We start from the raw sequence: 13,157 nt of genomic DNA, 5'->3' as shown, positions 1-13,157 counted from the left end.
TCAACAGCTACAGTAAATGGTTATAAATGCTTTATTATGAACTAGGGCCATCCTGAGATGAGACATCTTTGGAGTTTAAGCAAGTTTGCTAGAAGAGTGTTAAAACTGAAGTCATAAGAGTATCACATTAAGGCTCGCTATTTTGATAAATGTGAAGAGAGAAATGTACTGTATTGGCATTAGAGAATTGTGTAACTTAATTCAATTTCACTAGGCTATTAACTAAATAATTATCATTCTCATAACTTGACCTGATGCAATATCTACTGCAAGTGCATCATGATGATATAGAACATTTCTAACTCTGGTTGCAATTACATTGGTAATTGATTTTTTCTACTTTAATTTAAGAAAGATGTAGCTGCAGTCATGTATGGTAGTTTCTCACATTTTGTTAAAATTTCCATTCACTTTTCTTTTCTTAGAATGACTGTAATGTGCTGATCAGCAGCCATCTAACATTTTTCAAGAAGCTATTTCAAAATGTGGAAGGGGGTAATATCCCATCAGAATTTCCCACTGTCTTCTTTCTATGAAGACATATATGTATTGTTCACAGTGGTCAGTTCCTCCATTCTTCTGGAGAGATTTGTTGGTTGATTTCTGTTCCAGCCTCAGCCTCAAATTATGAAAATTGTCCTGGAGATGTGTACAAAAATGGGCAGAGACTATACTTAATTTTTTCCATAGAATCTTGGCATTTTCTTAAACAGTTGGAGGAAAAATTACTATTGGGGGGAAAATCTAGTTTAAAGGCTACCTAATGCTTATTGTTCTGTAATCAATGTTTATTTTAACAAGGAAGAATGAAAAGGAATCATACAATTTACTGCCTATATTAGATTAACAACTGGCCTCACTTATGCAGTTTTTTTAAACTGGAATTTTCCTTGCACTTTAACCATGGAATCAGAGGAGGAGACATGTTATTTGAGCAGAGATTAAAGTAAAGTGTTCTTTCTGTGAAAGCTTGTTCTTGGAAGACAAAGTCTTTGGATATTATGTATTGACATTTAAAAAAAGAACTTTATAAGAAATACAATGGAGTTGGCATGTAGATCAGTAGCCTTCTAGAGATTAATCATTCATATTTTGTTTGATACAGTTTTTCGCAATAATGTTGCTTGGATTAAATTAAGTCGGTGTTCTAGATTTTTCCTGTAGTGCTTTTCTATTCTCAGCATTGTATTACATATTCATGAGGGCTGTGTCTACATTGGCATCCCTTTCCAGAAAAGGGATGCTAATGAGACACTTCGGAATTGCAAATCCGCGGGGGATTTAAATATCCCCCGAGGCATTTGCATTTACATGGCTGCCGCTTTTTTCCGGATTGGGGTTTTTGCCAGAGAAAAGCGCCAGTGTAGACGCGATTCTCCGGAATATAAGCCCTTTTCCGGAGGATCCCTTATTCCTACTTTCAAGGCCTGTAGGACTGGTTGAAGTACTGTCCAGACAGTGATCTATCTACTATAGGGAGGGGTGTTAGCCTCCATTGCCTTAAGATTATATAGTGTGAGGAATCTAACATATTAGTGTGTGAGAAGAATGGAAAAGTATAGGGAAAATAGTGAGTCAATGAAAAGAGCAGAAATAGAAAGATCCAATGACCTTGTTTCCAATGTTCTGAGAGAGGTGAGTGATAAATTAGAGGTCTTCAGAGATCATGTTCCCCCCCCCATCACCAAAAAAAGTGAAAATGTTTTTAAAATAACCTAATTTTCAATTTGTGTTGAAGTTAGGGAAATACTAGGAACACCAGAAAAAGAATGTTTGGTGTCTGTGAGGAGAACCAACTCAAGCCTCTAAAGTTTTAGTGGACTATCGATGGAACACAACAATACAGCAGATGGGGGCGATAAGGGGGCTGGTCACTTTTTTAGCTTCATTAGTTGCTCTGGAACTAGTCAGCAGCTTTGCTCAGTTGGTAGCATTTGTAAATACATTGAAATGGGAGACTGCATGAAACAAGGGATTTATAAGTGACTTTGGGGTCACTTACAGCCCAAGTTGATAGTGACTGAATACTCGTACCATGTGAGGGTTGTTTGATAGAATGAGTTTGGTAGAGCCAGTCCAGTTCCTAGTGGGCACATCACAGAAACTGCATTTTATACTAATTGGTGCCCTTTCAGCAGTCTCAAGAGAATGTCGGATGACTGAATGGGTATGAAAGAATTCAGCTAGAGGTGGTCTCTCCAGACAGCACTGAAACATAATGCTTAACACGTGTATAGTGCTTTTGTCTTCAGAGAGCTTTAACTCTTTATCACATAAGTTACAACTCATGTGTGAGATACTGTAGACAAGGACTGGCAGAAATCATGTAGAAAAGCTACCCTGCCTTTGGTATAGGAGTTTTGTAACTAAACAGAGGACTTCAGTTGCCAGGTAAGTGAAGACAATGTTTCATGAACATTAATATCCTAAAATTTGTCATTTTTTTAATGCCACTAAATTTCCTTGAGGATTAGTTCTAAGGTGATTTGCCATATAAAAGCCCCACCACTGTATGTGTTTATTTTCCAATGACTTTTACAAATAGTCCCTGTTTTCATTTTTCTTGTCTCTTTTTTCCCCCTCTTTTTGATACTACAGAATAACAGACTTAGGAAACATGCTTTTGAGCTGAAAATGAATGACCTGACATACTTTGTGCTGGCAGCTGAAAATGAGCAGGACATGGATGACTGGATTTCCACTCTCAACAAAATCCTGCAAATTAATCCAGAAGGGACCATTCAGGAGAGGAAAAGCACAGATCTCACAGATATTAAACTGGGTAAGAGTGAATGTATTTGTGTTGCTTTTGTGCTGAATACAAAAAAAAAAAACCCAAAAAACAAAAAAGCAGCTTCAGCTTTTGGTATCAGATTTTTTAGCTGCCAGCAACTTTGATGGATTCTGTACCTACAGCTTTATCGATTTTGACAGAATGGCTCCAAAGCTTTTACATTCACTGAGAGTATCAGTTAACTCTTGAAGGTAATTTTCAAAGAGTTTATGTGAAGTTTAAGTGGGGCAGCTCCCAGTAAAGCAGTCATTGACTGCCTTTAATATGTACTTCTGTGCAAATTGTGTCTTGCTTATCAGTCTTCCATTTAATACGAGTATGTGTATATACTTTGTGACTTATTATCCTGATCTAGTCTGAAAGTTTTAAGGAATTTAAGTCTATAGAGGTGAGTCAGTCTTGTTTTCTGTTTTTATTTTTATTATTTACTCACGGAAGACATTCAAAATCCAGGCTATTATAAGTTTCCATTTTGATGGAGGCTTACTGAATTAATATGCTAACATTTTATTTGTAGCCCTTGTAAATGAATAATGTGTAATAATGTCCTGTCACTAAATGACAACACTCTCTTGGCAAACATCCCAGGGACTTTCAGACTTAAAAGCATAAGCTAAACCTCTAGTGCTAGAAAAAACTTAAAAAACAACTAATAATTGTGCAGCGCCTTAGAGACTAACAAAACATGTAAACGGTATCATGAGCTTTTGTGGGCACAACCCGCTTCTTCAAATGAATGGAGTTATTAAAGGTCCAGTTTCGAAATAAATATGGAATGCGGGGGGAGGGGAGGTGGGCGAAGTGGATTGTGCCCACAAAAGCTCGTGATACCATCCATATGTTTTGTTAGTCTCTAAGGTGCTGCAAAACTATGCATTGTTTTTAAAGTTTTTCCAGTTACAGACTAACTCGGCTACCCCCTGAAGCTCTAGTACTGAGTGGGTAACAGCTAACATGCTCTGTGTATTGGGTGCAAAGAGAGAGGTATGATGAGGCTTTTAGGTTACAAAGCTCAAAGAAACCTTGTCCCAAATGTCGGAGGCCATCGGTTCAAATTTCAGTTATCTCCACTTATGTGATAACCACCCTCCTTATTGGTATACCAAGGATTGAACCAGGAACCTAAAAGCATGAACTGCTACAGCTGTAGCTAAAAAGCCACAGATCAGTAGCTGAGGGCTGTAATAAATAGCACTGGGAGGATATTTTATGATGGAACATTTTTCCACTGGAAAATACCAATTTGTCTACATTAATATGTTCCCTGCATGTGTGTTGATCGTGACGTATCTTCTAACACAGGAAAGTTCACTGTCCCACTTCTTGCAGCCTACCTGATGGACAGCCAGTCAGAAGTGTGAACCTAGGACTTCTGGGGGAGCACACCATACAGACTGCTTCGGAGTCATGGACTCCATGCTCCCTGCAGTGCAGCCAGGAACTGGGAGCTCTGGAAGACAGGGGTAGAGGACCATGTAAGCCCTGGAAAGTTTCAGGGCTTCCCAGCTTCTTGCAGTGAAGCTGGGAGCCTTGGCTGAGCCAGGAGTTTTGGTGCTTGGGCTTCCAGAAGTTTTGGTTATTTCAAAGCATTTTTTCTCAGAATTTCCATTTAATAGGAAATGCTGAAAATTCTATTTTTTGTTCCTGAACAACACCTTTATTTTTGAACGTTTTTGGAATTTCTCACTGAATTTAATTTACAACTTTCAACCAGCTCTGGTAGCAACTCATATTATCTGCATCCCAACTGGCTAAATAGCTAGGGGAAACCATTTTTTAAAAAGGGTGTTCTAGAATTGGAGAATTGCAGAGCTACATAGAAGGATTGCTCTACAGCTCCACAACTCTGGGTTTATTGGTCCACAGCAGTCATGCTGTTGGAGTTTTTGAAGCCTTGGGCCTTGGTCCCCAGTTAGTGTAAATACATCATCGCAGCTACACCAGTTTATATAAACTGAGGATCTGGCTCATAAGATTTGAGTAAGTTCCCTATGCTGCTTCTAGAAGGATGGAGAGAAGTGAAAAGCCCCCTTCATAAGGGTCATTATTATTTACTGTGTATGCAGTGCTCTTAAATGTGCTTCGTACTTAACAAAACAAATTACAGATGTGACCTTTGCCCTGTAAAGAATAACATCTACTTTTAGTTAGGGCAAAATGAGAAGCAATAACAAACAATAGTGAAATATGGGCTTGGGAAGGTCAAGGGTCACAGTGATTAGCCCAAAAGCCTCAGAGGGGTAGGCAAATTAGTCTGTAACTGGAAAAACTTAAAAAACAACTAATAGTCTTGCAGCACCTTAAAGACTAACAAAACATGTAGATGGTATCATGAGCTTTCACTCTGTTAAACAGTTATAGAATGTGTCTATAATGATAGTTCCCTAGTGCTAAAAGCGACAAAACATGCAATACAAATAAATAGTATGTAAAATGGATTTTAAAAGTTAGAGGTTAATTGCTCGGGTGATAAAAATCTGACAGTCATTCTCAGAAATGGTTTTCTGTTTTAAGATTCCGCAGAAGTTTTGGAGAATTATGATGGCCCACAGGAAGAGACTGATTCTTCGGAGAACACCTTGCATCCAGACTTTGCAAAAGTAATAAACGTGGTAATTTACTACCTGTCCTGCAGTAAAGTACTGCATTGGTCACATGTACTAAGCACTTTGTAAGATGATTACTAACATAAAGAGAGGTTTAAAAATCCAGCACATGTCATTTTGTGTTTTAAGGCTATGACAAAGCAAAAGAGGAAGTGGTTTTGTTATTTCCTATTAGAAAAGCTCTTGGGAGCTTTATTAGAAGCAGAGTAGCTTTCAACTGTAAGTACTGCTAAGAGTGTATGGGCCATATCCTCCCACTTTGCTTCTTTGAAGTTAATTTATTCAAGAAGTATTCATGGTCTTCTCTATTCAGCATCTCTGCATTTTGGGAGACTTTGCCCTCAAGGAAGCAAGATTTCTTATATTGCCTGCAAAGCTTGTCTGTGTACTGCTGGTTACCCTATCTAATGTCACTGAAAGTTGCTGGTAGAGCTGGAGAGAAAGATGTTTGTTTTTTCTCGGAGTCTGTGGCATAGACCTCTCCATCAAGATAAGCTAATTTAAAATCAAACACAGAAAATGAATGGCAGCTACTTTCTGGTTATTTCCGATAAATAGCTAAAAGCTATGATAAAAAAATTTTAATCTATTTTAAATGAGTACAACTGGCTTATGTTCTAATATCTACAGCATATCACCCATGACAAATTTTATCTAGAGTGAATGATACTATGATACAAGTAAGGACTAAATTCGGCCCAAATGTTACTGATTGTTAGAAGTTAGGTTCTATTCCTGCCCATCACTGTATTGCTTGGGCAAGCTACTTAACCTCTCCATTAGGGATGTTAAATTTTGTTTAATCAACTAGTCGAGTAGTCGATGGACTTTCCATTGACTAGTCGATTAGTTGATAAGCGGGAGAGCTGCAACCGGGAGCTAACCCCACTGCAGCTCTGCCTTTTAAATTTATTAAGAGCCTATCATCAGGCTCTTAGTACACTTAAAAAGCAGAGGCACAGCATCTGGGACTGGGTGTGAACCGGGAATCAGCTGATTCCCAGCTCGCACCTGGTCCCCGCTATCCCCCTGCCTCCTCTGTCCCCTGCGGATACGGTGCTGGGGGAACCAGCTTTTAAGCCAGCTCCCCCCAGCACCAGCTCCTGATAGAGGCAGCAAGGGGGGGGAAGCGACTAGTCGAGGAAGTAGTCCACTATCCAATAAGCTTTTGCTTGTCTGATAGTCGACTAGTCACTTACATCCCTACTCTCCATAGCTTTCTTTAGTTTACCTATCTATACAACTGAGATAAAATGCATTTACCTTGCACGGATGTTAATTAAATTTTAAGGCACTTTGGGCTTCTCACATGATAGCTACTATAAAATAATAAGTTTTTGTTGTTATAAATGAAGCATCAGTCATTTTTGTAAGGTATACCAACTGTATCTGGACTAATGTCTGTATTCAAAAGACTAACTTATTAACTATCACTACAGTACATCACAGAAACAGAAGAAACAGTGAAAGTGTCTCGAAATATGGAACGACTAAACCTGTTCTCCCTGGATCCTGATATAACTGTAAGTAAGAATACTGGTTTAGTTTCTAATGGTATTCAGAAGAGAGAAGCCCAAATTTACTTGAAGTCAGTGGCAAAACAAACTGCTCTGAGACTAATGTTTGGTTCAGCAGGGATAAGAAGGCCAAAGTTTAGTTCCTTCTCTGAATTGTCTCAACTTCCTTAATCTCCCAAACTGAACTAAAAATCTCACAAGAACAGACTATCTGAAGATTCCTGGTACTTCCTCATGGGTTGGAAATTCTACAAGAATAGCATTTTTCATGGTTATTCCCTACTTTGGCTTTTACTGCAAAGGTACATGTAGAAAAGATAAGCAATACAGAGAAGTTCACTGAAACTACTAAAGTAGCTTAAAAGTCTCAGAAGGTTAGCCATGTTAGTTTGTAACTTTAAAAACAACAAGTAGTCCTGTTGCACCTTAGAGACTAACAATTATATGTATAGTATCATGAGCTTTCATGGGCAAAACCCACTTCATCATCTGCCCACGTGGGTTTTGCCCACGAAAGCTCATGATACTCTACTCTGTTCTCCCCCGCCCCCTCTCTCTCTCTCTTTCTGTGTTTAGATAGATAGATAGATAGATAGATAGATAGATAGATAGATAGATAGATAGATAGATAGATAGATAGATAGATAGATAGATAGATAGATAGATAGATAGATAGTGTTAGTCTCTAAGGTGCCTCAGGACTATTTATTATTTTTGAAGTAGATTAAGTAGGGATTTGAAAATGTTCAAGTTGGTTTTAATTTATCTTAACATCTTTTCCAGCTTAATAGACATTACATTTCAGAATTCAGTGATTTCATGGGGAACAGGATTGGAACCAATAATCACTTTTATGTTGTAGAGAAACAAAAATTGATCTGAAGTTGAGGTCAATACAAGTCAGTGGGAATATATGGTAATATCAAAATATATTTATTCTGCAACAGTCTAGAGATCTGAACTCTACTATACAGGTGTCTTTGGAGTTGCAGTCTCTAGTGTTCTGGCTACATTAATCTAAATAGGGAAATAAACCATTCAAATTGAACTCCATTTTTCAAATAAGAAATTGATACTCAAGGTGCTAGCCTGGAATTCAGGGGATGTAAATTCAATTCTCAGCTCTGCCACTCATACCTAATGTGACCTTAGGAAACCTAAGATCTCAATCTGTAAATTGGGGGTAATAACACTGTCTTTCCTTCAAGATTATGTGAAGATAGAGCTTTAATGTGTTCAGATATCACAGTGGCAGATGGTGCAGATAGAAATCTAATTTATAACATTGAATTTCTTTGTGTATATTACACATAAATAAACAACCAAAATTGTTTATTCTAGGCCTCAAATCTTCAGAAAAAGGAGTGTGCAAGAACAGATTCATTGATCAAGCCATTTGAGGAGAAGGATGCAAAGAGGATCATGATAACTTGTAAATCCCTCAATTTGAATCTTCAGGCTTGTGTGACTGAGAATGAAAATGATCCTGTAACCAATGTAAGCTCTGTATCTATCTCTGCATGTGCGTGTTTCCTTTTCTCAAGGATGGGAATCCTTTAAGGCTGAATTACTCCTGCAGTTAGGAGGTGTGGTGAAAGTTCCTTCTTCCATATTCCAAACAGGCTCGTTCCTCTCTCTGTCTACATACATTAATCTTGAATCATGTCCTTAGGGAGTTCTGCAGGTAATAAATATGTTGAGTGTAGCAATAGAATATTTTGCAGGTATTGATTCTTTGTGAATCTAAATGCAATACAAGCAATCTGTCAGGATATAGTTCAGCTTTTACTTCACTCTGCATTATGGCCCTCATCTGAAGCCCATTGGCATCAAGTCTCCCATTGACTTCCATGGGCCTTGGATCAGATCCTAGAAGCATATGACAAATTGGTGTCAAAATAGAGTGGACCACAGTCCATCAGATAAAGCACGGCATTTTGTAATGCTAATGTGCCTCCTCCATTGTACAAAGTGGTACCATAATGCAGTAGTTCACTCTGACTTTAGGAGATGTGCAGATCCATTGTGATGATAGAGGATTATTACTGCATTCAGGTAGAAAATAGCACTGGATCTGAATACAAACTAACTGAAACTAGACAAACTTTCATTTTATTGAACTAAGTGCTTACAGTCTATAAATCCATGAACTCAAAATCAATGTTAGGCACAAAAGTTAATCTATAATATACTCCTCCCTCTCTCTCTTACTTACTTGTAAAAAAAATAAATTGTAAGGCATAAATGCACAACCCCTGGATATTGTTAACTCCTGCTTCAAGTGAGAGAATTCCAAGTATTGTATCAAATACATGTGCTGTCAATTTGGCTTCCATGCATTACATATGGGACATTGGGTTTTCATTTGCAGATAACTTTCTCAGCAGGTGCATAATGAGCTTAAGGTGGTCAGTAGTTTTATAGCAAAATGAAGCAGCAGGAAAGTAATGATGGTTGTCACAAGGAATGCAGTAATTCAGTCCAGAGCTATGGAAACATAGAATAGATTATCTGCTAATGCATCCTGCATCCATTAAGGGCATGTTCTCCTGTGCCATCTAGCCCTGCAAAGCAGCTGTAGACTTGTCAGAATAGGATGATTAGGCTGGAATCATGGCTGATCTGCTTCACCAGAGAGTGCAAAATAGCTTGAATCTGACAGTGAATCTGGCCTTAGATTTATAAGAGGCAACATGAGTTAGACAAAGGAGATGGTGCTGTGATGCTCCCCAAGGAGACCTAGAGTTGTGAGGTGCTTCACCGCTGTGAGCCCATAGTGTTAGTTTGTGTTTGCTGTGATTCAGCTCCCTGACACTGACTGCTTCTCCTAGTACAAGCAATACATTCCAGAGCTCCTCAGGCCTTGCTGCTTCTGTGAAGGCTCAGTGAACAACATACAGCAGCAACCCCAAAGCTCTCTGCAAGCACTTCCCACAGAATCCACCCCCTTCCCCACTGAACACTCACTGCAGTTCCCAAAGGAGCAGCCTACACACCAGCTTGTAAGAATCAGCCCAGGCCCAAACTTTGCCTTACAACACAGCACTGACATATAGTACAACCAAGAGTAAGTTCAGTAACAATGACTAGAGGGTCAGGAGATAGTGAGTACGGATATTGGAAACAAAATCATAACACTCATTCTGCTGACAAAGCACACCCGCTTGCCTAAAAATCTCACTCGGCAGCATTTGGGTCTGCGGGGCTCTACACCCAAGAGCTTCTGCATCCAGGAGTGTGGTCCCAACGTGCACAGGTGCCAGCGCCCCACACTGGCAGCTCCTCCTGACAGCATGGCTGCACCATCCTCTGCCCCGCCCCCAGCTGTGGCATTACCTGTCTGGGATCCTAAAGCCCTGCTTGATGCTGTGCAGCCATACTGCCATGAGGAGCTGCTGGCTTCTGGGCATGGTAGGACCATACTCTTCTCCATTGGCTGCAGTGGCTCTTGGGAGTAGAGCCCTGCAGATCTATGGATCCTGATGTCTATCTCTGAGTATCCACTAGACATTTCTAGTCCTGGAGGGCGCTACTTGTTAGTCTGCATAGTTCTCTTCGCACTGCTGATTTATATGCCAGTTGTACTGGGAATCCCAAGTTTTCAGAAATCAGTCCCCCAACCTCATGATACTTGTTTAAAATCCAATAAGATAACTGTTTGGTGTTTTTATTTGCGTTGGGTTTTTTTGTTCGTTTTTTTGTTTTTGGGGGGTTTTTTTGAACCACAAAGTTTGTGTTTTCATGCTTTCCTCTGCAATCATGATGGCTAGACACTAAAAAAAAAAGAAATCTCAAATGTTTGTCTAATCACTGAATTCTGAGAGCTGGGGCTTTCAGAAAAACACCAAATATTGTGCAACTAGTGAGAAAATTGCAATGTTGTGTCATCAAAGTTCTTAGTTGTTGTAACTGCATGCATATTTGTAAAGGGCTGCTATAAAGGGCGAGATCATAGCAGTGCAGCCATTAGCCACATATAGGAAGGTGTGGAGGCACAGCACCCCAGTAGGAGTTCATGGAAAGATTGTTCTTGATAGGCAGACTGCCTCGTAGATTGTAGGGAGAGAATGAATGCTGCAACAGCCTCCTAAAACGGTGCTGTGTTTGCTTTGCCCTGTGTGACTCCAGCAATCCTGCTAGCTAGCTAGAGATGCAGGCAGAGATACCAGTATGCCTACCTCTCCCAGTCTATTCTGGGTAGTCTAGCCTAGCTGGCAGAGCTAGAGTTGCAGACTGTCTGCAACCCTGGATTTCAAAGACTAAGAACATGTACAACACCTGCATAATGATACAAGCCCGGAAGAAATTTCTAGAACCCTACATCCTCTGGTGAATCTGCATATTCCGGCACATGGGATATAGAACTGTTAGGTTTTAAGCCTCTTGCCTTCTGGTGGTATTATATTTTAATCGTGCTGTTTCTGATTTTTATCTTTAGATTGAGCCTTTTTTTGTGAGCATGGCTCTGTTTGATATCAGGGACAACAGGAAAATCTCTGCTGATTTTCACGTGGATTTGAACCACACACTTGTTACAGAGATGGTTTTAGGTTCCTCGTCTTCATTGGAGAATGGCAATAATGAAACTATGGACACAAGTGAGGCAGAAGAGCCAGTGGTCAAGGGATTTCCAGAGACATGGTTGAAATATCCTAAACAGGTACTTGCTGTTTGATGTGTATCACAGAGGTTTAAAAAAGAGCAGTTCATACCACTAGTGGTATTTTGGACCCCCTACTACAGAAAGGATGTGGACGCATTGGAGAGCATCCAGTAGAGGTCACCCAAAATGATTAGGGGGCTGGAGCACTTGACCTATGAAGAGAGGCTGAGGGATTTGGGCTTATTTAGTCTACAGAAGAGAAGAATCAGGGCGGATTTGATAGCAGTTTTCAACTTCCTGAAGAGAGATTCCAAAGAGGATGGAGAGAGGCTGTTCTCAGTAGTGACAGATGGAAGAACAAGGAGCAATGGTTTCAAGTTACCGTGGGCGAGGTCTAGGTTGGATATTACTAAAAACTATTTCACTAGGGCTGTGTCCAGACTCAGGGGTTTTTTCGGGAAAAGTAGTCTTTTCCCGAAAAAACTTCCCCTGCGTCCAGACTCAAGCCGCGTTCTTTCGAAATAATTTCGAAAGAACGCGGCTTTTCTTTCGATGGCGGTAAACCTCGTTTCATGAGGAAGAACGCCTTCTTTCGAAAGTTCCTCTTTCGAAAGAAGGCGTTCTTCAATGTAAATAGGGCTTCCTCGAAAGAGAGCATCCAGACTCGCTGGGTGCTCTCTTTCGAAAAAGCGGATTTCTCTTTCGAAAGATCCACCTGCAGTCTAGACGCGATCTTTCGAAAGAGGCTCTTTCGAAAGATGCTTTCGAAAGAGCCTCTTTTGAAAGAAGCCTGCAGTCTAGACATAGCCTAGGAGGGTGATGAAGCACTGGAATGGGTTACCTAGGGAGGTAGTAGAATCTCCATCCCTAGAGGTTTTTAAGTCTTGGCTTGACAAAGCCTTGGCTGGGATGATTTATTTAGGGTTGGTCCTGCTTTGGGCAGGGGGCTGGACACAATGACCTCCTGAGGTCTCTTCCAGCCCTATGATTTTGTGATCCTATTTGTGTTTCATGTGCACTGTACATATCCTAAACTGGGTTCTAATAGCTCCTTTGAAACTGTCAGTATCTGTTATCTAGAGAAGCCCATGATGTGTGCAGCAATTTTTATGATAATTTTTTGACTCAATCATTGACCTCTCCCAAACCAGCCTAACAAAATCACAATATAAAATCACATATAGATGTTTGCATTACTCTCTAAGTTATGACACAGTCTCCATTTACTATCCATACCTACTTTCTTTTCCAAGTTATTAATTTATATAAGATCTGTTTCTAGCCTTTGATGCAGGAAAGCACTTAAGTACATCATTGGGAGATTTCCTGAAAGGGGATGTTTTCCTAAAGTGGGTCCTCAGGTTGTCTAGTAATGGGACCATCTCTTCTGCAGGTTCTGTAATTCATCACTTTGCAAAAGGAGAATGTAAGACTTCGTAGTCTGGTCTGATTCCTACATGAAGTATCACATTCTGCTTCTAGAATTTCATTATAATGTCAGTAGTAGATACTGTTACATTCATATATTAATTTTATACTAATGAGTAACTGTATGGTTGTGATACTTTTTTTAAATAGGCATCTGTGGTATTTAATTAGACATAATTTTTAATGGAAAGAAAGTTTCCTGATTACCT

The 13,157-nt window shown here is 39.7% G+C and overlaps 1 protein-coding gene across 15 annotated transcripts in view; it reads left to right on the top strand.

Moving 5' to 3' along the window:
* The window catches only part of DOCK10 (dedicator of cytokinesis 10), a 259,393-nt gene that overhangs the window by 134,526 nt on the left and 111,710 nt on the right, over positions 1-13,157 (top strand). For 9 of the 15 annotated variants that reach the window (XM_075937571.1, XM_075937578.1, XM_075937573.1 and 6 more), the window contains exons 8-12: positions 2,599-2,782; positions 5,309-5,406; positions 6,840-6,923; positions 8,259-8,414; positions 11,356-11,577. In XM_075937571.1, the coding sequence (XP_075793686.1) occupies positions 2,599-2,782; positions 5,309-5,406; positions 6,840-6,923; positions 8,259-8,414; positions 11,356-11,577 (744 nt within the window). The remainder of the gene's footprint in view (positions 1-2,598; positions 2,783-5,308; positions 5,407-6,839; positions 6,924-8,258; positions 8,415-11,355; positions 11,578-13,157) is intronic. The other 6 variants (XM_075937576.1, XM_075937569.1, XM_075937579.1 and 3 more) reach the window with 1 other exon arrangement.

The sequence above is a fragment of the Pelodiscus sinensis genome, chromosome 10 (assembly GCF_049634645.1).
Source record: "Pelodiscus sinensis isolate JC-2024 chromosome 10, ASM4963464v1, whole genome shotgun sequence".
Classification (NCBI taxonomy): domain Eukaryota; kingdom Metazoa; phylum Chordata; order Testudines; family Trionychidae; genus Pelodiscus; species Pelodiscus sinensis.
The sequence above is the reverse complement of the archived record's forward strand: the minus strand, read 5'-3'. Positions and strand labels throughout refer to the sequence as shown.